Source organism: Littorina saxatilis, linkage group LG7, assembly GCF_037325665.1.
Source record: "Littorina saxatilis isolate snail1 linkage group LG7, US_GU_Lsax_2.0, whole genome shotgun sequence".
In the NCBI taxonomy this organism is placed as follows: domain Eukaryota; kingdom Metazoa; phylum Mollusca; class Gastropoda; order Littorinimorpha; family Littorinidae; genus Littorina; species Littorina saxatilis.
The window spans coordinates 47,378,531-47,403,107 of NC_090251.1; the positions used below are offsets into that span (position 1 = coordinate 47,378,531).

Genomic DNA, 24,577 nt, shown 5'->3' on the forward strand with positions numbered 1-24,577 from the left:
GGAGACAGGGCACCAACTTAAGTAAATAGTTACCCGAAACAGACGAACTGTTGAGTTAGTAGGTCATTTTCTCTCTGGCAACTAATGTTCTTCTTTTTTGTGTGTGCAGTAATTGCCCTCTACATAAGAACACCCAACTGAAGAACAACTAGACAACTAAGAAGAACTCGACACTACTGCTGACAACAGCTAGAAAACAACGTTTATGTTCAAAGTGCTGCTCTCCGGCGTCCACACAACCTAACCAGCATCGTTACCAGGTGTCTCTAATCATCACTGCTTGTCTAAACGTTCAAGGCGAAGATCAGCAACATGTATCGAATTGCTGCAGCAGTAATTGTGATTGTACTAGCCGTCACACAGCCATCTGTTGGTCAAACCGGTAAGTACTTTTCTGACGTGTTATTTAGTTTCATTCTTGTTCCCTCCCCCACTTTGCATATTTCTTGTTTGTGTTTCGCCTTGCATTTTATCGCCACAGTCATGTTCACACCTCTTCTCTGTTTTCCCCATTTTGATAGCACCTTTTCTCTGTTGTTTATCTCTTGCCTGTATAGCCTGATAGGTTAAAGGAACGTTCAAAACCAAGACTATCTGTTTTTAGTTTCCTTTTCCCGTCTTCTTTCTCTTCTTAGAACTTCTCTTCTTAAAATGTTTTTCTCCATTCTTGTCCCCCAGAATGCAACACCACGCTGGACGCCATGTTCGTCCTTGACGGGTCCAACAGCATCAACAAGGTCAACTACGAGCGGATGGTGGACGCTGTGGTCGCCTCCCTGCCCAACTTTGACATCCGCGCGGAGCACATACGTATGGGGTTCGTGGCTTACAGTGATGCCCTCAGCCTCAAGTTTACCCCTCTCACCGATGACGTCAATCAGCTCAGAACACGTGAGTGGTGTCACATTCTCTAGCATTGTCAACCGCTCGAACGATACCATCTTTCTCGGTACACAAACTTTAGATCTGCCGAGGATTGTGCATGTGATGTTAGCATTCTTCAACTTGGACATATACCTGAAATCAACAAACTTGCTGTTTCTTGTGTAGAGTTGTATTTTCCCCCTGCGTTAATGTCGTGAGCGACACCTGCAAGATTAGTTCTGAAAAATCCCATTCTGGACAGAAAGCTGTCATACTGCTTATTTTGGTTCGTATACAAGTGGAATGATGCGCATATCACACGTAGGCTAACCTCCTCGGCAGATCAGAGGTGCAGTACCTAATTGCTTACTGCCTGTTCTTAAATAAACGCAGTGAGGCGAAGCACAGCTGTGCGTTCCGCAGGAAAATTGACTGTCTGCTTCTTAATATATGCCTTCACTACGAACTAGAAAGGTAACTGCAACATATTCCAGAACGAATTTCTCCTTGTCGCGGCACATTTCGCGTGATCTGACATGAAATTGCACAAAAAGCGACACAAAGCACGAAATGGTGCATATCGAGACTAGAACCCAGTTTCGAAGAAAAATATCGCCAACTACAATCAAAACAGCAGTTTCTATACACAAAAGGGAGACAGATCATTTCTCAAGTTGAGATACTACAATATTATTATATTGTAAAGACCACACTTTCTGTGACATATTCCACAGAGTTGCAAGCAGTCAGAGAGTGGCCAGACGGCACCACAGACACGCACCAAGCGCTGCTGAGAGCCACGTTAGAACTGAATACTCGTCAGAGATCTGGCGTTCCTCAAGTGATTGTCATCATGACTGATGGACAGAGCAACTATCCTGACGGAACCATGACAGCTGTGGCCATTGCGGAGGCCAATAACATCACTATTGTTTCTGTTGGTAAGTGTGGCTTCTTTTTTCTTCGTAGGTTTCTGTTCTGTTTGACTCGGTCACGTTTTTCAGAACAGTCGTTGTAGGGTAAAGTTTAAGAACGTGACTTTTTTTCTTGATTGTCTTTTGTCTTCGTTTGGCCTCTTTATTTCTTGTCACTTTTATTGTTTCTTTGTTTTCCTTTCACTCTTTATTTCTTGTTTTTGTTGTTTATTTCTTTGGAGTTTAAACTAAACCTTGATATCGCAATTCTTTCTTTCTTTCTTTCTTTCGTTCTTTCTGTCTTTCTTTCGTCATTTCTTTCTTTCCTTTGTTCTTTCTGTATGTCTTTCTTTCTTTCATTCTTTCTTTCTTTATTGCCGTGGTTTACAAGACGTTTCACTGATTCACAAAGTTATAATCTTTTTGTTAACCAAACCTAGACATCGCGTGTATACTGCCATCCCTTGCTTACCTAACTCAACACGTTTCTTTCTTAGCCATGAGAGTCAGCAGTACTGTTTGTACCGTTTGTGCATGTATGTAACTATTTCTGCATGTTGGACAGGTATTGGTCCGGAGAATAACCAGCAAGAACTGGTTGACATGGCAACGGACGAAAACAAAGATGTCTTTAAATTCGAAAACTTCACAGGCGCTATCCAGCGAGTCCAAAGTCTAGCAAAAGTCACTTGCAAAGGTCAGTAATTTGTGTTTTGTTGAAAAGTAAGGATTTAAAAAAAAAAAAAAAGTAAAAAAAAAACCCGCACACAACAAATATAGCTAGAAAATAAAAAGCCTTCATAAAACAAAGTACGATGAAAAGGTCAGATCACAAAAGAATAATGTGAAAAGATACAATTTCTTTACAAGCACATACTATCAACATCTGTATGTGTCATATTCAAAATAAAGTTTGGATGCTGCAAATACAATGCATAGAAAAGAAGGAAGACGCACACACAGTAAAGAAAAACAAAGGTAAATGACCTATTCACGCGTGATAGAAGCCTTCCAATGGGGAATGCGACCCGAATTTCCTGGAGTATGATCGATAAAGTATGAAATGAAAATGGAATGAAGCATACACTATTTCGTTCTGTTAGTTTGACAGCTTCATACGTAAAATGTTTAACCTTGTCTGCTTGCTTTTTTTTTTTTTACAACAGTCATCACCAAAAATTAACCAAGTAAAATATATGCGGTATCTTATTGCTTTTTGTCCCGAGGACTGTAAAACGAGGTTCACGTGAAGAGCCAATGTGTCTTACAGTAACTATGACCACAAACCTAGATCACCTAATACGTTATGTACCGAATGAGCATTGGATTTCCCTGCTTTGGGCCATGTGACGTCAGAGTCCGACAAAAGTTCATATTCAGGCGGCCAGCCTGTCTGTGTGCGTTCAATTATAAAAACTAAAAGGATCTCTAACCAGAATCGATCGACACATACATGTTATTTTTATTTTTGACCAAAATATGACATTGTACACAGATCTCGACAGTCATTGTTCACCTCGACCGCTAGCGCGGTCTCGGAGGAACACTGACTGTCTCGATCCGTGTAAAATGTCATATTTTGGTCCAAAATACAAATAACGTATAGTGTCTTATTGTTTGTACTTTTTTCAGTACCCTGCCAAGAAGGAATAGACCTGATGTTTGTCCTGGATGGCTCCAACAGCGTCAACATCTTCAACTACAGAAAGACACTGACAGCCATCAAGGACACCTCTCTGTCGTTCTGGAACGCTTACCCCAATTCCCGCATTGGTCTCATCACATACGCCTCGGGTGTCGATAGTGTCATCCCGCCAACCAATGACATGGGTGCACTCGAGAAGAGTGAGTAGATTTTTTTAATTTAGTTTTGAGTTTGTTTGTTTCGTTCATGGGCTGAAACTCCCACGGCTTTTACGTGTACGGCCGTTTTTACCTCGCCATTTAGGCAGCCATACGCCGCTTTCGGGGGGAAGCATACTGAGTATTTTTGTGTTTCTATAACCCACCGAACTCTGACATGGATTACAGGATCTTTTCCGTGCGCACTTGGTCTTGTGCTTGCGTGTACACACGAAGGGAGATAATGCACTAGCAGGTCTGCACGTTAGTTTTGAGTGATTTAGCACTAGGAGATTTACGTCGCGTTTGTTTGTGAGGCTTTGTTAGCTAGGGTTCTATTTTTTTAAATGTTTTTTTAATTGACACGTATACTTAGACGTAAATTTCGCACGAGCGCTTTACAAATACAACTCATTGCTCTCACAGAAGCCGGTAGCTCTTTGTTCAAATTCCTCGAATCATATCTAAAACACAGTGGCTACGTTAAATTAGTCTGGAAGAAACATGTCAATCGAAGTATCATCAACGTCCTCCTCCTCATTCTCCTTCTCCGCCTTATCATCATCATCATCATCATCATCATCATCAATTATCATCATCATCATTATCAATCATCATCATCATCATCATCATCATCGTCATCATCATCATCATCATCATCATCATCATCATCATCACCACCACCACCACCACCACCATCATTTCATGTGAGAATGCGTGCATGCAATTGTGTGTAATATAACAGAAAATTTCTGTTGATAACGCTGTGTAGAAGAATGGTCTCCAATGTGCTTTTTTACAAAGGAAAAAAAAATCGTATCGAGCGAACATTGTATTTAGTATCTAAACTGATCAGTACTGGTCTCAGCTTCAAGTGACGCATACTTGGTACTTACACAGGCGAACAAAAACCGTGATAGAGGTAATTCCGACGATGATGATAATTATCGTCAAACGTCCTGAACTATGGTAGCCTGTTTGTTTGTTCCAGTCACGGAACACACACACACACACACACACACACACATACACACACACACACACGCCCCCCACACACACACATACACACACACACACTCACACACACACACACACACACACACACACACACACACACGTAACAATCGCTCGCCAGGAAAATTAAAGAAACACCAAATAATAAGCGAAGCACCTTCTCGTTTCATTTGTCTGTTTTTCTTCTATATTCACATACTTTTGTTCGATTACAGTCACGGACCTGGAGTACCCAGACGGGTCCACAACGACAGCGGAAGCCATCGTGGAGGCCACCAAACAGCTGCGAGCCAATCAGAGGGCGGGGGTAGTACCCGTCATTGTCGTCATCACTGACGGGAGGAGTGACGACCCTGTTGCCACGCAACTCGCTTCGCTGGCTGCCAAAGACAACAACATGACCATCTATTCTATAGGTAGGTTTTGCCAAAGACAGCAACATGACTATCTACTCCATTGGTACACATTTTCAAGCTGTTTTTTGTTCTCACCATGTAACATGCACTAAAAAGAGACATGATTGGTTAGTAATAAAATGTTTAGATTGAAAAATTCATATATATCTGAAATATCTTGACAGAATTACCTTAATCTTTTATCTTATCTTATCTGATCTGATCTGATCTGATCTGATCTGATCTGATCTTATCTTATCTTATGTTACCATAACGTACCATACCTTACAATATCCTACCATACCTTACAATATCCTACCATACCCTGCCATACATGCCTTACCATAGCTAACTATACATTACACTACCTTAAAATATCTGACCATACACTAATTTACCTTGCCACATCTTAATTGCCACACCTTACCATACCATACCATACCAAAAACCATACCATACCTCACATCACCATAAAATATATCCAAAAACAAATGGACTGCCAACGTTCCAAAATTCAGAATCAAAACACAAGAAAGGTAGGTTGTTGGAACGTTTGTTATTGACAAAACAAATAAGCCTACATTCACAAATATATCGACCCAACGGTATATATACCATACCTTACCATACCTTACCATACCATACCTTACCTTACCTTACCTTACCTTACCTTACCTTACCTTACCTTACCTTACCTTACCTTACCTCACCTCACCTCACCATACCTTACCTCCCCCCCCCCCCCTTACCTTACAGGTGTCGGCGAGCAGATTGACATGGAAGAGCTTGGTTACATCAGTTCCGACACTCGACGTTCCTACGTGGCCAACAATTTCTCCACTCTGGCCACGGAACTCACCGGGCTGGTCAAGAACGTGTGCAAGGACGCTGGTGAGTTTTGCTGATGTCAGCTGGAATCCCAAAGCAGATAGACTGCTAAAACAAAAGCTTAAAATACCCTTCGGTCGAAGCTGTCATTGTGACGTTTTGTTTTTCATGATGTCAGCTTGACTGTTGATTCTAAATGTATGTCTTTGATAGTGTAGGGGTTATTTCTAACATCCTGACTGTTAGCGAATGTGAAACAGACACGTCTAGAAACAGTTCAGTGAACTTTTTTAAATTTTTTTTTATTATTTGTGATTGTGGAACGTCAGCAGTCTATTTGTGTCGGATTGTTTTTCTCAAGAAGTAAGTTGACATATTTTTGAAAAGGTAATAGCGGTGTGTTGTTTTGTTGTTTCATCTCTTTAACGGATGGAACAGAAATGCAGAAATGTGTTTATTCTACTAACCAGCTGGTAAAGAACGAGCTCAGATATAGTGATGCTATCAAATTGTGATTGGGTAGTTTTGTAGCCTATACTTTTATTTTATACAGGTCTCCGAATGGATCATCATCAACATCCAATGTGAAATTCAACAGCTATGTCTGTGATCAATTTAGCAACTTCTACTGTGGTTGAATTGGACATGGCTGTAAAACCAACCCAAGACAACTATAGCAATGGGTCTTCTTCTGTGTCAACTCGGTTTTAAGGTCTCGGGTCACTGATAATAAAAGTAATATCATCTGAAAGTTTTGTTGGTCGTTATTACTATAATAACACACTTTGATTGAAACGATCATACAATATGGTTTTATTTTAAATGTATGTGCAGTGACGACAACAACACCAACGCCAACAACGCCGTACGTACCACCAAAAGGTAATACTAATTCAGCGATGTTTGTTGAACTATGCATACTATTGGCGATACAGTCGGGCAGAGCTATTAGTTTGGACATTATTTATTCTTTACTTAAAGCCTGTCATCTCTCAATGGAAATAATGTACAAGATTGGAACACACACAGACTCGTATATGAGCAAACAAACAGATATACACACACACAAGCAGACAGACATCACTGATTACAAGATTCTTTGTAATGATGCATATTGTACTGTGTAAAATAACAAATCATCATGAAGTTTTACTGTAAGTCGAGATATTCTTCTGAGATCTATCTGATTCTTTTGAATACGGAATTAGGAAAATAAATAAGACATCGTAGATTGTGCAACCGACGTATCTTGTTTTATACCAGAAACAAAGGGACGTAAGTGCTCTAAGCGCATACGACGTCTGCAACAAGAGTTATTTTGTGTTTTGAACCGCCTGATACTGCCGTCTGCTACGAATCTAGCCTTGGTGGTTGACACGGATTGTAGAAGCTCCAATCGTCCCTTCATTTGATACAAGAATGTTTCTCTCTATGTTGCTGCAGCTGACTGCAAAGAAGGGGTGGATCTGATGTTTGTCCTGGATGGGTCCAACAGTGTCAACATCTTTAACTACAGGAAGACGTTGGAAGCCATCAAAAACACGTCGTTTTCCTTTTGGAACGAGTACTCCAACTCTCGTATTGGTCTCGTGACATACGCCTCGGGAGTTGACAGCGTCATTCCGCTCACAAATGACACAACCGCCCTTCAAAGCAGTGAGTATGGTTGCCATTGTTTGTTGTTGATGATGCTGAACATGTTAAACTGTTTTTATTAAGTCTCAACTAGAAACCCTCACACATTTAAGTACAAGCATGATTTCACACAGACACATGCACACACTTAATAGCTCTTAGGAAGAAACCCTGTACACCAGAATGAAAGACACATACCTATTCTTTATGCGCTTCCACAACTGGTGAATAGCACTTATCCGTTTTGCTTTTTGTTTGTGTGTAAGTCCTGTTCTTTTCGAACGTTTTTCTTCAAGCTGAATATCTGTATTTTGTACACATTTTCTCAAGTATCATTATACACTATTATTTTGTGTGATATTCTATTATTAAACAAAGTTGGGTTAGTAAGGGAGGACCATACTTCTATCATTACTTACAAAACAACTAAAGTGATTCGTAGCAGGTCTCTTGATTTAAGCGATTTCTAAATATTACGTTTTAGTGTTTATTCTATTCTGTTATTTTCTATTGCGTTTTAAATTTGATGTCGAGGTTGTTTCTAAACTCTTTGTAACGAATGTATTTTCAAGGCTTGTCTTTTCTCACGTTTGTCTTTATTCCATTCCAGTCACGGACCTGGAGTACCCAGACGGCTCTACAACAACAGCCGAAGCCATCGTGGAGGCTACCAAACAGCTGCTAGCCAATCAGAGGACGGGAATATCACCTGTCATTGTCGTCATCACTGACGGAAAGAGCGACGACCCTGTAGCCACACAAGCTGCCGCTTTTAGTGCCAAGGACAACAACATCACCATTTATGCCATAGGTTGGTGATGATCTTGAATATTCCTGATCTGTTATTGCCTTGTTGCTCATTCATTTCACTTAATTTAATTTTCATTTAATCTTGCTGTGATTTTGAAATGCAATTTTACTTAAATGATCATGACCATTCAATTTTAAGCAATTTGTTTCCAAAGTATTAGGCAATATTTGGCGCCAGCGTTCTCCCCACCGTTAAAAAAAAGTAAAAAAAAAGGAGTAAAAATCATCAGATCTGCCAAAATGTTGACGTTTTGTCGACTATTGGCGCAAAACGACATTCGTGTTTTGATTACTTTAGCATTTATGTCATTTTGTTTCAGGTGTGGGCCCACAGATTGACGATGACGAGTTGGGTATGATCAGCTCCAACATACGTCGTTCTTACGTCGTGGACAGTTTCGCTTCTTTGGCAACAGAGCTCACACAGCTGGTCAAGAACGTCTGCAATGACCAAGGTGAGTGTAGAATAAAAAAAAACCCCTAGAATTGTAGGTAAATGGAATGTTTATTATTGACAAAACAACACGTTACATTTCTGTTTTTGGCATTCAAGGTGCGTTTAATTAAAGCGATACAGTCTAACCAGCCTACAACAATCACCCAGGGGACCAACCGAAAGTGAAGTATACAGGGACAGACTTTGGGTATATTTGGGTGGTCGTACTGGGCAGGGGGTCATTATTAACAAGATTATGATTAGAATGTGAACTTCCGTTTCTGTCCGTAAACGTGATGAATAGGCTGGCTCATCTGGAGCTTTCCTTAGTGAACACAATTCATGCGAGAAAACAAACAAACAAACAAACCCACACACAGAAGTATTTATAGTTAACTAAAATATTCAGCATTCTACTTTCTGCTTTTGGCCATTGGATTTGATTTACTTTATGCAGATTACCGCAGTTTGATATCGTCTGAGCTACATTTGTAACAAACAAGCAATTGGAATATCGAGTCATGCATGCTGTGTTGATTAGTTACCTTTTATTCTTGTTGTTCGTTACATTGTTTTGTCACTAAAGGTTCAACCCCAAGCGGCATAGCAATTACAACAACAATGTCGTCACCAGTTACCATTGGACCACCGCTAGGAGGAGGTAAAGTTCAGAATGATTGACATTTGACAGGAAGCAGTGCTACCTGTTTGTGTTTGTTTGTTTGTTTTAACGCCCCCTCCCCCCCCTCTTTCTTTTCTTGCTTATCCTTATATTCCTCCCATTCCATATTTGTCTGTCATCAAAATGCTTATATTAGAATTTAGAATAAGATAACAATAACAAGTCGCGTAAGGCGAAAATACAACATTTAGTCAAGCTCAGTCGAACTCACAGGATGAAACGGAACGCACTGCATTTTTTTCCGCAAGACCGTATACTCGTAGCATCATCTGTCCACCGCTTGTTCTGAGCGTGCTTTTAATCCAAACATATCATATCTATATGTTTTTGGAATCAGGAACCGACAAGGAATAAGATGAAATTGTTTTTAATTCGATTTCGGAAATTTAATTTTAATCATAATTTTTATATTGTTAATTTTCAAAGCTTGTTTTTAATCCGAATATAACATATTTATATGTTTTTGGAATCAGCAAATAATGACAAATAAGATGAAATTGTTTTTGGATCGTTTTATAAAAAAAATAATTTTAATTACAATTTTCAGATTTTTAATGACCAAAATTATCAAATAATTTTTAAGCCTCTAAGCTAAATTGCAATACCAAAGTCCGGCCTTCGTCGAAGATTGCTTGGCCAAAATTTCAATCAATTTTATTAAAAAAATGAGGGTGTGACAGTACCGCCTCAACTTTTACAAAGAGCCGGATATGACGTCATCAAAGACATTTATCGAAAAAATGAAGAAATTGTCTGGGGATATCATGCCCAGAAACTCTCATGTCAAATTTCATAAAGATCGGACCTGTAGTTTACTCTGAATCGCTCTACACACACACACACACACACACACACACACACACACACACACACACACACACACACACACACACACACACACACACACACACACACACACACACACACACAGACACATACACACATACACCACGACCCTCGTTTCGATTCCCCCTCTATGTTAAAAGATTTAGTCAAAACTTGACTTAATGTAAAAATGTACTCACCTGTACCAGGAACACGTGACAAAACAATAAAAACAGACCGGTTTGGACGATTGTCTTCAGTACATTTTTAATGTTATCTTGTTCTTGCTTTTCTCACCTGCAGTCTCTTGTTCCTATTATTAGAATTTAGGATTGAAAGCATTGCGTATAGCCTCTTCTTCCTGGCTTGATATGCATATTTTGGAATTAATTAATCAACTAGCCAGTCAATCAATAAAAGGAGAAAAACAGACAAGTGAAATGGATGAATGAATGAATAAACGAACGAACAAACGAACGAACGAACGAACGAACAAACGAACGAACGAACGAACGAACGAACGAACGAACGAACGAACGAACGAACGAACGAACGAACGAACGAACGAACGAACGAACGAACGAACGAACGAACGAACGAATGAATGAATTCCGAGCATAATCGAAGACGTGTCGTCCTCCTTTTTCAGTCTGCAATCGAACTCTTGACGTCATGTTTGTCATCGATTCCTCGAGTGACGTCGGCGAAGCAAACTTCAGGACCATGACGTCAGCAGTGTCACAGGTCGCCCGCTACTTCGTCAATTCGCCCAGCGGCAACAGCCGAGTTGGTGTCATCACGTATTCGACAAACGTTACTGGCAGCCTGGGATTGCGGACAAGAACTACTCTAAACAACGGTGAGAAAACTGTTTTTCTCTGTTTAAATTGGTGATGATTTTTTTCAGGGATTCGTTATTGTGCCACAAGCTATCCTTAGATTTACGGTGTTGGCGTGTGAGAAGAAGACGACTGCTTCATAGGATTCAAAATAAATAGAAACATAGTGCACACAACCCCCATACTGACCCCTATGAATCATCACTTTTCACACCAATAAAACTCCTGCTGTTTACTGTCCTAGCATACTTCACAATGTGCCTTAATTATTCTTGATAGGTGTGCGTTCAATTTTGTCCGATTTGTTTTCAGACAGCCAAAACCTACAAAGAAAGAGGTGCACACTAGCCATCACCGCGGGATTTCTTTACTTGGATGTGTATTTGCCCGAATTGTTTTCAGGCATCCAGAATTTATCCTACATAAGCGGCACTGTCATGAACCTCTGCTGTGGCTCCTGATTTACCATATGGTGTTGTTGTTTTTTCTTGTTTTTTTTTTAGTGGCAGCTACATTTATAATAATGTTATCTACAAAAATAAATCTCTTATAGATAAGAATGTCATTTGTCATTAATATAAACCATAGTACAATTATTCACATTGAATTGAAGTGTGCGATAGTGCTCACGCGAGTGACCGTATGCTAATTAGTGTGTCCAATCCGTTTTCAGACAACCAGAACCTTCCGTACAAAAGTGACAATGTAGTCTGTTGATACACCTAACGCTGATTACTCGGTCACATTGGTTTTCACACATCCAGAATCTACCGAAAAAATAGCTGTGTTGGCTCTTCATTACCTTATTGTTTATTACTCCGTCAAATTGGTTTTCACGCATCCAGAATCTACCGAACAAAAGTGACAGTGTTAGCTTTTTGATGACGTTCTTATTCATTACTCCGTCAAGTTGGTTTCAGACATCAGGAACCAGTCACACAAATGTGGAAGTGTTAGTTATCATCAGAAATGATTGAATTTTTTTTTCTTTTTCTTTTTACAATCTTGGACGAAGCCATATTTTTTGCCTGGTTACTTTTTTTCTTTTTTTCTTTTTTTTTCTTTTTTTAAAACAAAATCTAGGCGGGGAGCATCCTTCTTCCTTGGTCTTTTTCTTTATAATATAATCAACTTTATAATATACAAAACATAAACTTCTTTCTAATATTTAACTCTAATTCCAATAAAATACGCAAATCTAACTTCTTTCCATACTTAAATTTTCCTATGGTCATTTTTGTTATCAAAATACAATAATTTATAAAATAAATTTGATCATTTTTTAAATTTTCATTCCAATAACCAAATAATATATCTGTTTCATTTAAAATTATATCATAATAAATTTGCTTATAAACAAAGCCTTTACTTAGTTTCCAAACATTCCTCACCTCTTGACAATCAAAAAAGAAGTGCTCAAGTGTATCCAGTTCATTGCAAACTTCACAATTATTAGTGTTACATAAACCCATCTTGTTTAGCAAAATATTCGTTGGGTAAATTCTGTGTAAAATTTTCCATTGAAGCAGACGCAATCGTTCTTCTTTTGTACAATTAACAGCTAACAGCCAGTGTCTTGATTCCACAACAACATTATGCTTTCTTTGCCAGAAATGATTGAGTTAGTTCCCTTTAGTTCTCAGCAGTCACATTTCTGAATGATGTATGTTTGTTAAAATGGCTTTTGATTAAATTAATGCTGATTTCTCCATCAAAATTGGTTTCAAATATCAAGAATCTACCGCATAAAAGGGGAAATGTTGACTTTTGATTAACTTAATGCTGACTTCTCCATCAAAATTGGTTTCAAATATCAAGGATCTTCCGCACAACCGCACAAAAGGGGAAATGTTGGCTTTTGATTAACTTAATGCCAACTTCTACATCAAAATTGGTTTTAAATATCAAGAATCTTCCGCACAAAAGGGGAAATGTTGGCTTTCGATTAACTTACTGCTGACTTCTCCATCAAAATTGATTTCATATATCATGAATCTACTGCACACACATTGAAATGTTGGCTTTTGATTACCTTATTGTTTAGTACTCCGTGCAAATTGTTTTCAGATATCCATAATCTACACAGAAACATGCACAGTAGCCTAAACTGCGGGCCTTGTGTGCTTGAATGATATTTTTGCCCGCTTTGTTTTCAGACATCCAATACCTATCGAAAACAAGTGGAAGTGTTGGCTCTTCATTACCTTGATGCTAATGACTCCGTCAAAACTGGTTTTCAGACATCCAGAATCTACCCTACACGCGCGGGACACGAGCCACATCCTTGGCTCTGCAGCAGGCGGCTCGTGTTGTACTGTCCAGTAAACGTAACACCGTCCCCTTTGCGGTCGTGGTCCTCATAGCGGGGAGAAGCAACAACCCCACTTCGGCCGCTGTCAGTGCGCAGTTACTGGTCGCTCAGTCCAGAGGCTCTGTGTCTGTATTGGGTGAGTGGTATATATATTTGTGTGTGTGGTTTGTGTTTGTGGTGTGAGAGAGAGAGAGAGAGTGTGTGTGTGTGTGTGGGTGTGTGTGTGTGTGTGTGTGTGTGTGTGTGTGTGTGTGTGTGTTTGCGTGTGTGTGTGTGTGTGTTTGTGTGTGTGTGTGTGTGTGTGTGTGTGTGAGAGTGAGAGTGTGTGTCTGTGTTTGTGTGTGTGTGTGTGTGTGTGTGTGTGTAGCCATGTTGACACACCTTTTGCAAACATGGCATTCTTTGTACCTCAAACCGAGCAATCTTCATCTTTGCAGAAATCACTAACGCTGTGGACACAAGCGAGACCTCCGCCATGGCACTCAACATTGACACACGCAGAGCACGTGCCGACACCTATAGTCAGGTGACGTCACAGCTCAGCAACCTGGCTGACAACGTCTGCCGAACAGCCTAGTTGACCAGTCAGATGACGTCACAGCTCGGAAACCTTGCTGCTGACGTCAGTCGCACAGCATATGCCTTATGGTCTGATTCTATGACGTGTACAGTAAGATGGCGTCACAGATCGATAACCTGGCGGCTGACGTCTGTGGAACTGCCTAGTTGGTCTGATACTTAAAAGCCCAGTCCTTTCAATGAAAACATCTACTCGATTCTTTCTTTCTTTATTTGGTGTTTAACGTCGTTTTCAACCGTTCAAGGTTATATCGCGACGGGATCTACTCGATCACTATCTTAGACCTGCCCAGGCTTTTACATGGAATAAGACTACCCCTTCACTAGGATACTGCTTGATGTGCATAATATTATGTGGAACTTTTTGATGAATAGATTTCTGAATAGCTGTATCGCATGTACAAAAAAAAAGAAGATGTGGCCAGATCCAGGACGGTGGAGCCGAATCGTTGCCCTCAAAGGACTGGGCTTGTTAGCATCCTCACGCAATCTGGATTTACTGTGACAAGAACATTGAACTGTCTCGCTAAATGGAAATTAAGCTGCTTTGTGATAATACCAGGATTGATTTGTCTTCTAATGATTATAATCTTTTTTGTGTCAGTGATTGTATTCCGTGCTGCTAAAGTTGTTTCAAAGTCTCTAGCTCAGGGCTGGTCCCGGAGCAAAACATTCCTTATTGTGTATTTGATTTTTGTTGATAGAAAAGTCATTCGCTTTGATTATTTTGATGTATTTCATTTTCAATGTTATTGGCATCGAACTTAAATCTTCGTTTCAACAGTGCTTTGAATTGATCAGACCTGTTACAGATTACATCTGATCTACTTTAGAAGGTAACAAGCAATTTAATTAATTTATATTTTTATCGGAAATCTAAGGAAAGACAATTAACACCTTGTGATTTGATGTGATTGTTAAGTTTGTTTTTCTGTTCGTAATTTATTGTTGATAATCTTACATAGTACGATTTTTCGAAAGACATGGTGCATCTGAAATATCATTTTAACAACACCTTGATGATAATCTAAATGTCTTTACAAACATATTATCCACGGCTCATTGCAAATGTGTTGCTTGTGTTTCATTCTCATGTTCATATTTATAATGCCATCATTATGTACAGCTGGCACGTAAAGACATCTGGTACACATCCGGCTTTACTATCGCCTCATCATGCACATCACTGCTTTATATTTGCTATCCGGAACATGTGCCAATTCTTCTCTGGTTTTAGGGTATTACACCGCAACGTGTAAACCAACCACGCAACGCATGTCATGATGTTCCTGTCCTTTCCTACGAAAGAGGCATGTTGAGCTAAACTGTAACTTTCTGTCTTTGGGTAACTCAAACACATGAAGCTTGCAAATGTCTGAATTTCCGTGTACAAAAAGAAAGATATATTGGAGTATCTTGGGTGGGGGTTGGGGTTGATCTCAAACATAATATCTTTCAAGAAAGATGTGATCATTACAATCGTTGGTTGTTCCAGTAGGATCTTTAGCTCAGCCGCTGAGGTATGAATGTGATGATTTGATTGTACATAATTGTTAATTGTGTTCACTTAACTTCATTGTGTGTAATTCCATTTATACTTTGACATTAAATCAGTATCATTCTTGACAATACAAACAGTGATGTATTCTATGTTATACACTTGCATTCACGTGCGCATAATCTCTAGCCCGGCGCAGCGTGTAACATTTTGTTGAATTCATTTTGCAAGTGACACCGAGGTCAGTCTGCTACACTGAGACACAACGCGCTCAGGCCAAAACTGGACACATACAATTTATTTTTGTGAAAGAACACAATTTGAAAATGTTTCTTCGTGTTTCTTCGAATTATGGGCACAAAACTGAGGCTTATGTTAACCGGGAAATTCCGTTCCATTCTGCTTTCGCTGCTGGTACATTCCGATGCTCATTATCTGCGTGTACACCTTGTGTATGCACGTGTGCGCGCACGAGGGGTACGTACAAGGAATCGCGTCAGTCGGACATTTTAATTGACTTACCGGTAAACACATCAACATACACAATCAAAAAACAAGAATTGTAGCTTATTGGAACGTTCAGGTATTGACAAAACAAAACATTACAGTACGTCGACCCACTAGTCTTTGAAGCAGACAGACAGACAAACACTTATGATACAAATGATGAACTTATCTCAAAATCATCGATTAAACTCGTTTTCAAGATGCCGGCGAGGTAATTTTTTCATCATAATACGAGAAATAAAGTCCGCAACCGCTGAAACGTACCGATTGATAATTCGCTTGATAAGTTTCTTTCTAACAATTAAATGTAATCATTGTGTTTCTGACTTGATTTGACCGTTAACAGAGTGACCAGTTTCCCTGAAAGCAAGAGCTTGTATTAGTCCAAATACAGGTTTGGACACGATAGCGCGTTCAACGAGGTACGGAGCCTTGTGGATTGAATTTGTTCATGTCTGCTTTGTTAATTGTCCTTCAGTAACAACAACAACAAAACAACAACAACAACAACACCACCAACAACAACACCAACACCAACGACAACAACACAGTTTTCAGGTAATAATTTTCCATACCGAGTATTTGAAACACCCCTGTGTGTACACGCAAGCACAAGACCAAGTGCGCACGAAAAAGATCCTGTAATCCATGTCAGAGTTCGGTGGGTTATAGAAACACGAAAATACCCAGCATGCTTCCTCCGAAAACGGCGTATGGCTGCCTAAATGGCGGGGTAAAAAACGGTCATACACGTAAAATTCCACTCGTGCAAAAAACACGAGTGTACGTGGGAGTTTCAGCCCACGAACGCAGAAGAAGAGGAAGAAGAAGAAACAAATTTGCAGCACAATCAAGAAAGATATGAACAAACCAGAAATCGTGAGGTGCAGCAATGAAGCAAATTTATTTTCAAAACTTATATAAAAACAGATTGTGTCAAACAAAAACGACACATTGTATTTAAAACGAAAACGAAATTAAAAACAATCGACAATAAGGCTAGCATATTAAATCGTACAAAAGGCCATTAATTATAAGTGTGTTTAGTTAAAATGCTTTTATTTAGGCATCCAGAGAGTATTTGACTTGGAAGTAACTGTATTTCAACTTATCGAAAGAATTGTTTCTAGTGCAAGACGTTTTTGTCGTGCATGAAAAAGGAGCACCATATTCGATTACGTTCTGTCATTATTGAATAGCAGATGGCAGGAAGACAGGCTTACATTGTGGGTTTAGGCAGAGCTATTTTCTATAACACTGCAATTTCCGAAAGGTGACAGCAACTGCCAAGCCAATATGTTCATAATGTTATCGCCGGCGACAAAGCTAAACTGGTGAAATCAATACATATTTCATCGCGATGCTAACTTACTGGAAGCACAGCCAGCTAAAAGATGACTTACGTCTCTTCTAGTGATAAGTGAAAACGTTAGACTTAAAGAACATTTATTGTTCCACTTGATCTTTAGATATCCGCCGACTGACTGGGAATATCCAGGTATACAGTTGTATTCCGTTTGGTTATACAGCTTTGAGATGTTTTACCGTTTCCACTTGATCTTTATTCCAAATGGCCATACAGCTTAGAGATGTTTTACCGTTCCTTTTGATCTTTATTCATTAGGTCATACAGCTTTGAGATGTTTTGGAAGCCAAAAAAGGCTGTACACGTGAAAACCACTCTTTAGATACAGACAGGAGACCCACACATAACGTGGCATCACCTTCCGTCGGTTGTTACTTCAGAGTCAGGCGAACATATCTGCGTCTTTTGCCAATACAGACGGTCGCTCTGAGACGCTGTGACTCTGAGACTCACGCCCCTTTTCATGGGATACTGGAGAATGGAGTAGAGAAAGAGGGAGAGGGCGAGAGCTACTGACAGCTGCAAGTCGTGATGTTGAACTGGCCGGTCAGACAGCGCGAGGACACCCAGCCAAAGGGAGGGGTCATCATGTCGAACTTTGTGCTGTCAGTCCAATCAGGTTTCAGGTCGCACACCGCTGCAACAGACACCAAACATTTTCATCAGCACAACATATACAGCGAATATCGAATAACTCAAAAACAGAAATGAACCTGATTGTTTTCATTCTATGTGTACGAAAGGGTCTTTGTGAATTCTGTCCTTAAAGGCATATGTACGCGCTCCCGTGTTTACAAAGTGTAGTTTGCCCATAATCGATGTCAAACGCACCATAAGACCATATAATGACGATATGTCACCATGCGCGGACCATAATACATGCATTACAGCTTGTTCTAGCCTCTGAAAAAGTGAGGATGTCAACAAAGCCGCGGTGTTAGATCCCTTGCATCAACGTTACATGTGTTGCCAAATCTATAAATAGGACGATCCAGATCAAAATGAAAATTAACATATCTCAACATTGAAGGGGTCCTAGACCACAATATTTTGCAGGGAACTTAATTTAGCATGTCTCCAGCTGTTGGTAAAGCAATTAGCGTGTATAGTCATCGAGTACATATGCCTTTAACAAAGACAAACGGAGGAATCAGCTGACAGATGCACCATCCAACCAACCGTTGAAGACATTTACAAAACATATGCAAACGCATAAGTAACAATCAGAAACCACTTAATTCCCGAAATTTATGTTTTAAAATGTGAGGCGCCACACGGAACTTTGCTCTTACAGTTATCCACAAAGCCGAACTAAAGGGCCATGTCAACCAAGCAAAAATAGCGATTAGACAAAATGCACGGCAAGTACTTTAGAAAACCCCGGTCTTAACAACAAACCTGATGTTTTGCACTCCGAAGATCCACGCGAGCAACCGGACCATACGAATTAACCAACCATAAAATGGTATTTGCATAATGTATTTATAATAATAATAATTGTCAGTAAGTACTGGTGTCACATGACTGATGTGAACCAGTTGATTGGCTAATGGCGATGCGCTAAAACTGTTAGCACACTCTTGGAGTGCGCTAACTTTTCCACAGAGCGTATTCTTACACCCTTTGCCAAAGCGAGACTGTACTCTCATCCTCAGAATTAATTAATGACATGTAGCTTATATTCTCCACAATACCAATGATTATGACCATAAATTTCCTGTTTCTCAATTAAAGCAGTAGTGGGTTTTTTTCTGACAGATTGCATGTGCCTGTGCCACAGTTGCCACTGATCTAAAAATAGAACCCGCTGTGTCTAATTTTTCAGTTTCGACTTGCGAAGATTCCTCTCATAATTATGCCATGTTAATGGCATGTAGCTTATTATCCACATTACCAAATGAGGAGTTATTATACAATTCCCAGCAGCTAACAGAAAACACAAGTGTTATTCCGATAACGTAGCAGCTAGATCAGCACGTAGCAGACTACACTGAAATACGACTGCATCTGTTCAGTAAATGAATGTTTTCCGAATTATTATTTCAAGGCAAGAACAATCGGAATCGAAAACGTGTAGGGTTTAGAACGTTCTTACCATATTTAAGACTTATTATCAGCCTGCCTCATGCGTGCAGACTCAGTGCAACGTGACGAGCAATTTTTGTTTTTGAAATGAGACTCAGTGCAGTGGTTCGATTGCCATAGCGTAGCAGACGACATAAATCCCGCTCAGCAAATTAACATGTTGGGCAAATGTGAACGATAAAACGATGGGGATATAATACGTGTAGGGTTCAGAGCATTCTTACCGTTCATATTTAGTACCAGACTCCCCGATGAGTGAAGATACCACACGAGAAACATGCCACATTTATTTTGAAAATGTGCTTACCGTCGACCTTGGCAAGGGGCAAAACTCTGCACAGTCAACCTGTCGAAGCTCGATGAAGGTTTCGAATCGCAAATAACTATAAGAGCACAGTCCTTTCTCCGAGTTTAAATGAGGTCTCTATGAAAGATCATCACTTTTTAGCTTAACGCTACACTGGAATTTACCAACAGAAATTAAAACAAGAGTTTGCGTGTGACGAAAGCACGACACACTTGAGACAGCCCACACAAAAGTAGATCTCTGACACAAACCTGACCACACAGTTACGCCTATCCAAATGCGCGTTGCAAAATGTGCGTTTTGAATCTTATTTTTTCTCTGGCGGTACTGACAATATCGTTATTGAAACAATCCCAGTGCACTAAGGGATTTATAGAGCAAATCTCGAAAATAATTATTGAACTCAGCGCTATGCGCTTCGTTCAATAATGAATTTTCTCGATTTGCTCTATAAATCCCTTAGTGCACTGGGATGTCTCAATAACTTAAATAATAATAGTACTATGAGAATTTATAACGCGCACATATCTCACCACAAGGCGACTCAAGGCGCACTCATACAAAATCTTTCGCATTAAGAACTCAAGCATACTCATATACACTTACGCACCATCATACACATAAGCAATCACTTAATTCTCTCACCTGATGTTTTGCACTCGGAGGGTCCACATGGATCCTTGCACGTGCAGTCCTCCACACAGCCGCGCCCTCTGACGTAGGAGTGGCCCGAGGCACAACAGCGAGGTCGACTGCCGCCATCAATACACTCCCAGTACCCTCGACAGGTCTCGTTCATTGCCCGCTGGGCAGAGTTCGGCAGATTCTTGCAGGGATCTGAAAGTATTTCATGTTCATTTTCGTACTACCCATTAGTGCGCGTGGTTAGGTGCAAAAAGACAACCACACTTGTGGCAGAATGACTGAGGTCTTATACGTGCCACAACGGTGACACAGGTTGGTGCATAGATATCATCTCTGTGTCTACACATAAAGTGGTACGTGGATATACTCGGTGAGTTACCATTGTTTTTGCTCGGACAAATATTGACATGTGCTTCTTGTACACATGTTTGAGACACACACCCCTCGCTACTGACTGGCCTGTGTTGGCCCGTGGCATAGGATAGTCACCAGCGAGGGGTGTGTGTCTCACACATGTGTACAAGAAGCACATGTCAATATTTGTCCAGCAAAAGCAAGGGTACTCACTCTTTTAACACCCACACAAACCCGACAGAGTTATTTTAGGAATTCGTCTATTTGACACATGGAAATGTTTTTGGTTTTTTTCTCTCCTCAAAATCTGCACATTTCACTCAAATATGTATGATCCTAACGATGGACATAACAGTGTTCATGGAAATGGTTTCAAATACTGAAAGGAGAGTAAACAAACCTTGCACGGGGCTAAGTTGGGATATTGGTTGTGTGGTCATGTTTTGTAGCTGAAATTGTAGTCCAATCCTGAAGATGTCATCCGATGGCACCCATGCAAACCCAACAGAGCTATTTCCGAAACTCGTCTATTCTACAGCATTCCACAAGATCTTACCCTCAGGGCAATCCACGTTACAGGCCTCATCACATCTCAGTCGGGCCTGGTTCCAGAACTGGCCTACCGGGCACGTCCGGCGCACGGCCACAGCGGAGTTGTCTGGCCGGAAGTAGCACTGGATGAACGCTGCGCAGTCACGTGGGTCATACAGGAAGCCAATGTCGAGAACCTTACGGCTGTCACTGCAGCTTGCTAAAACAGAGTATAACAATACCAGTAAACAATGGCCGTGGCTGATTCCTTGCATATTGCTGAAACAGAGTATGCCAAAACGTTCTGACAAGAAAACCCTCGTTTTACTGATTTTTGAATCAGTACTGGACGACGACAGTTCAGGCTAGTTCACTGGGGTTGTTCAAAGCACCTTCCTGCACGCGTTAATAATCGTGTACGCCATTACAGCTCTGCACAGACTTTTAGCTGGGAACTTCTTCTTCTGTTTACTGAGGAAATCCCTATTCAAGGCAACCATCCTCATTGGAGATAAGAGCATCGTCCTCTTGGACACCTACCAAAAGTTCACTACCTGGTTTGCTTCTTGTGCAGAGTTGGAATTTCTTGTCAAATAAGTTCGTATCTGTCAACTTTTACAATCAGGGAAAATAGCCAAAGACTGTAGATTACTGTATACTCCATGGTCTCTGAATTATATATTTTTTTTAAATCCACAAATTGGCGCTCGCACAGAAAGCATGCAGTCGGACAGTAGATTTGTGTATGTCACTGTGTCCAAGTGGCAAGGTGCTCTGAAAGCCCGGACAGAGGTGTAAGTGGTGCTCACGATCATTGGCACGGGCACGAAGATACCTTTACTCCCTCCTTTCTGCATTTAAGCACATGATAAATCTAAGGACTGCAAAATGATGATACGGAACATATCTCAGTCGCTTTGCTGAAGGTACCATCACTGTGAGCTTAAAGTTCAATCTCTTATGCTCTGACCATTGTCCTTTAATTCTTTCTATACTATGACTCAACCCGTTTTTAAAAGAATGATCAACACAAAAATACAAATTATGATGATGATAATAAAAACCAATAAAGAACTGAATAACTAACTGACTAAATGAATAAATACATAAAAACTATATACTTAAACGAATAAAAGAATGAAGAAATAAAAGTAATTAATACACACATAAATAAACTGATGAAATAATGTATTAAAAGAATGAAAGAAACAAATACAAATGAATCAATAACTTAACGAGTCAACGAATGGACACATGAATGAACGGATGAGTGAAATAAGTACATTTTAAAAAAAACAACTAACAACGAAAGCAAGAAAGAACAAACAAAACAGAGCGATAAAAAGAAAAACATTTTCAAAGGGCATCAATACAACAACAAATCGATCCGAACAAACAAAAGATGATGCTTGGAATCCTACAATTGTCTGCAGGGGGGGATGGAGGGGCCGCCGTCGTGCTGGTGGTGGTGGTGGTGGTGGTGGAGTCTCTAACAGGTGTTGCTGTGGTTGTTGTAGTTGGTGTTGTTGTCGTTGTTGACGGTGACGTGGTGGTTGTCGTAGTGGTAGTACTTGTCGTTGTAGAAAAGTCTGAAAAGTGGCAGACATATTACTAGTTGAACGGAAGCATCTTCGCGCTTTTAAGTGCGCTGATAGAAAAATACTGGCCAAAATCTAAGGCATTTTTGCGTAAATCAGCAACATGCAATTACAGATAATGACAGACTGAAAGAACTACTTCTGTTAGTTATTAAGTGTGTGTGTGTGTTTGAGTGTGTGTGTGTGTGTGTGTGTGTGTGTGTGTGTGTGTGTGTGTGTGTGTTACTTGGTAAGATTATCTCCCATTTGCGGGACTCAATGATTTCAAGGCACACACCCACACACACCCACACGCACGCACACACACACACACACACATACGCACATTTACACACACATACAGACACAGGCACGGACACCTACTCACGCACGCACGCATGCACGCACACACACACACACACACACACACACACACACACACACACACACACTCACACACACATACATACACACACATACATATACACATACAGACAGACACACACACACACACATACACACACACACACACACACACACACACACACACACACACACACACACACACACACACACACACACACACACACACAAGAGGGATATGTTTGCATCAAATATCTGTTCTTTCTGCTGCTAGAATAACACATGTGTACATAATATAACTGCCATGCACATGCTTTGAATATTAAATTAATAAAAAAAAACACAGTTCTGCGGTGGTACACGTTTATTGTCAGTGGAGCCGTTTAAATTAGTTAAGGAATTGAAATCAGTGAGACAGGAAGAAGAAAGTGACCTGCTGTAAATAAAGCTCCGCCCACCCGTTGCCTCGCTCTCACCCCCCTCCCCCCCAAAAAAAAAGAGAAAAAAAGAAAAAAGAAAATATAACCACACACTAAAAAAAATTTTAAAAAAAACGCGAAAGAAAGAACGAAAGAAAGAACGAAAGAAAGAAAGAAAAAAAAAATTGTAAGCTATTACAGTCTACCTGATATGCATTTGCTTTCCGATTAAAGATATAAACACGTACAAAGAAATGACGTACACTTTCCAAAAGTGAGATGTTAAAAAATCGAAATCCCAATGTCTTCGACCACTCAAACTTTCTATTCGCCAACCCATTCTTTGTTTTTAGAAGAAAAAAACCCACAACCTATGCTTAACGTAACTGAGAGTTCATTAAAACCTAATTCGCACGTCTTTGTGAAAAGTCCTTCCTGTTGACTGCAGTCAATAATTATGCTCACTTACCTTAACCTACAGTGGTTTCATCTCCTGTAGGAAACTACCCTGTAAAATTGCCGCATATCGCCGCCGGTCATGATCTTATTATCAGCGACGTGTGGCTTGATGCATTGTGATAACAGCAATTTTTCTGGCTTATTTTGTTGGGGGGGGGGGGGGGGGGTCCAACGTGACACGGCTGAACAAAAAATGGTTCTGGGTGGTAAAGTGTGTGTGTGTGGGGGTGTGTGTGTGTGTGGGGGGGGGTGTGCGTGCGTGCGTATGTGTGTGTGTGTGTGTGTGTGTGTGTGTGTGTGAGTGTGTGTGTGTGTGTGCCAATTATACATTAACTGCTGTGCAAAACATTTTCATTTGTATATTTCAACCACTTTCTTTACGTCTTTTTGCTTCAGAAAAAAAATCACTTTTTGAACACTTTCAGTTGCTTGGAAGGATCGAAGAAATATCTATAAATAGTTGCAATGGGTATTTTTGAACTTAAGAAACCC

General features: G+C 40.1%; 2 protein-coding genes across 5 annotated transcripts in view; one reads left to right on the forward strand and one right to left on the reverse strand.

Moving 5' to 3' along the window:
- The window catches only part of LOC138971650 (collagen alpha-5(VI) chain-like), a 23,364-nt gene extending 8,194 nt beyond the window's left edge, over nt 1-15,170 (forward strand). Inside the window, exons 2-16 of the mRNA XM_070344422.1 lie at nt 110-382; nt 679-891; nt 1,599-1,805; nt 2,344-2,475; nt 3,411-3,623; nt 4,850-5,050; nt 5,786-5,920; nt 6,692-6,739; nt 7,301-7,513; nt 8,103-8,303; nt 8,623-8,757; nt 9,325-9,399; nt 10,895-11,104; nt 13,325-13,531; nt 13,833-15,170. Coding sequence (XP_070200523.1) covers nt 313-382; nt 679-891; nt 1,599-1,805; nt 2,344-2,475; nt 3,411-3,623; nt 4,850-5,050; nt 5,786-5,920; nt 6,692-6,739; nt 7,301-7,513; nt 8,103-8,303; nt 8,623-8,757; nt 9,325-9,399; nt 10,895-11,104; nt 13,325-13,531; nt 13,833-13,972 — 2,400 coding nt within the window. The 5' untranslated portion in view covers nt 110-312 and the 3' untranslated portion in view covers nt 13,973-15,170. The remainder of the gene's footprint in view (nt 1-109; nt 383-678; nt 892-1,598; nt 1,806-2,343; nt 2,476-3,410; nt 3,624-4,849; nt 5,051-5,785; nt 5,921-6,691; nt 6,740-7,300; nt 7,514-8,102; nt 8,304-8,622; nt 8,758-9,324; nt 9,400-10,894; nt 11,105-13,324; nt 13,532-13,832) is intronic.
- A 1,694-nt stretch (nt 15,171-16,864) lies between these two features.
- Nucleotides 16,865-24,577, reverse strand: part of LOC138971649 (collagen alpha-4(VI) chain-like) — a 36,937-nt gene continuing 29,224 nt past the window's right edge. For 3 of the 4 annotated variants that reach the window (XM_070344419.1, XM_070344418.1, XM_070344420.1), the window contains 4 exons: nt 22,689-22,856; nt 21,293-21,487; nt 20,383-20,574; nt 16,865-17,982 (listed from right to left, as the gene is read on the reverse strand). In XM_070344419.1, coding sequence (XP_070200520.1) covers nt 17,855-17,982; nt 20,383-20,574; nt 21,293-21,487; nt 22,689-22,856 — 683 coding nt within the window. In that variant the 3' untranslated portion in view covers nt 16,865-17,854. The remainder of the gene's footprint in view (nt 17,983-20,382; nt 20,575-21,292; nt 21,488-22,688; nt 22,857-24,577) is intronic. The other variant, XM_070344421.1, reaches the window with a different exon arrangement.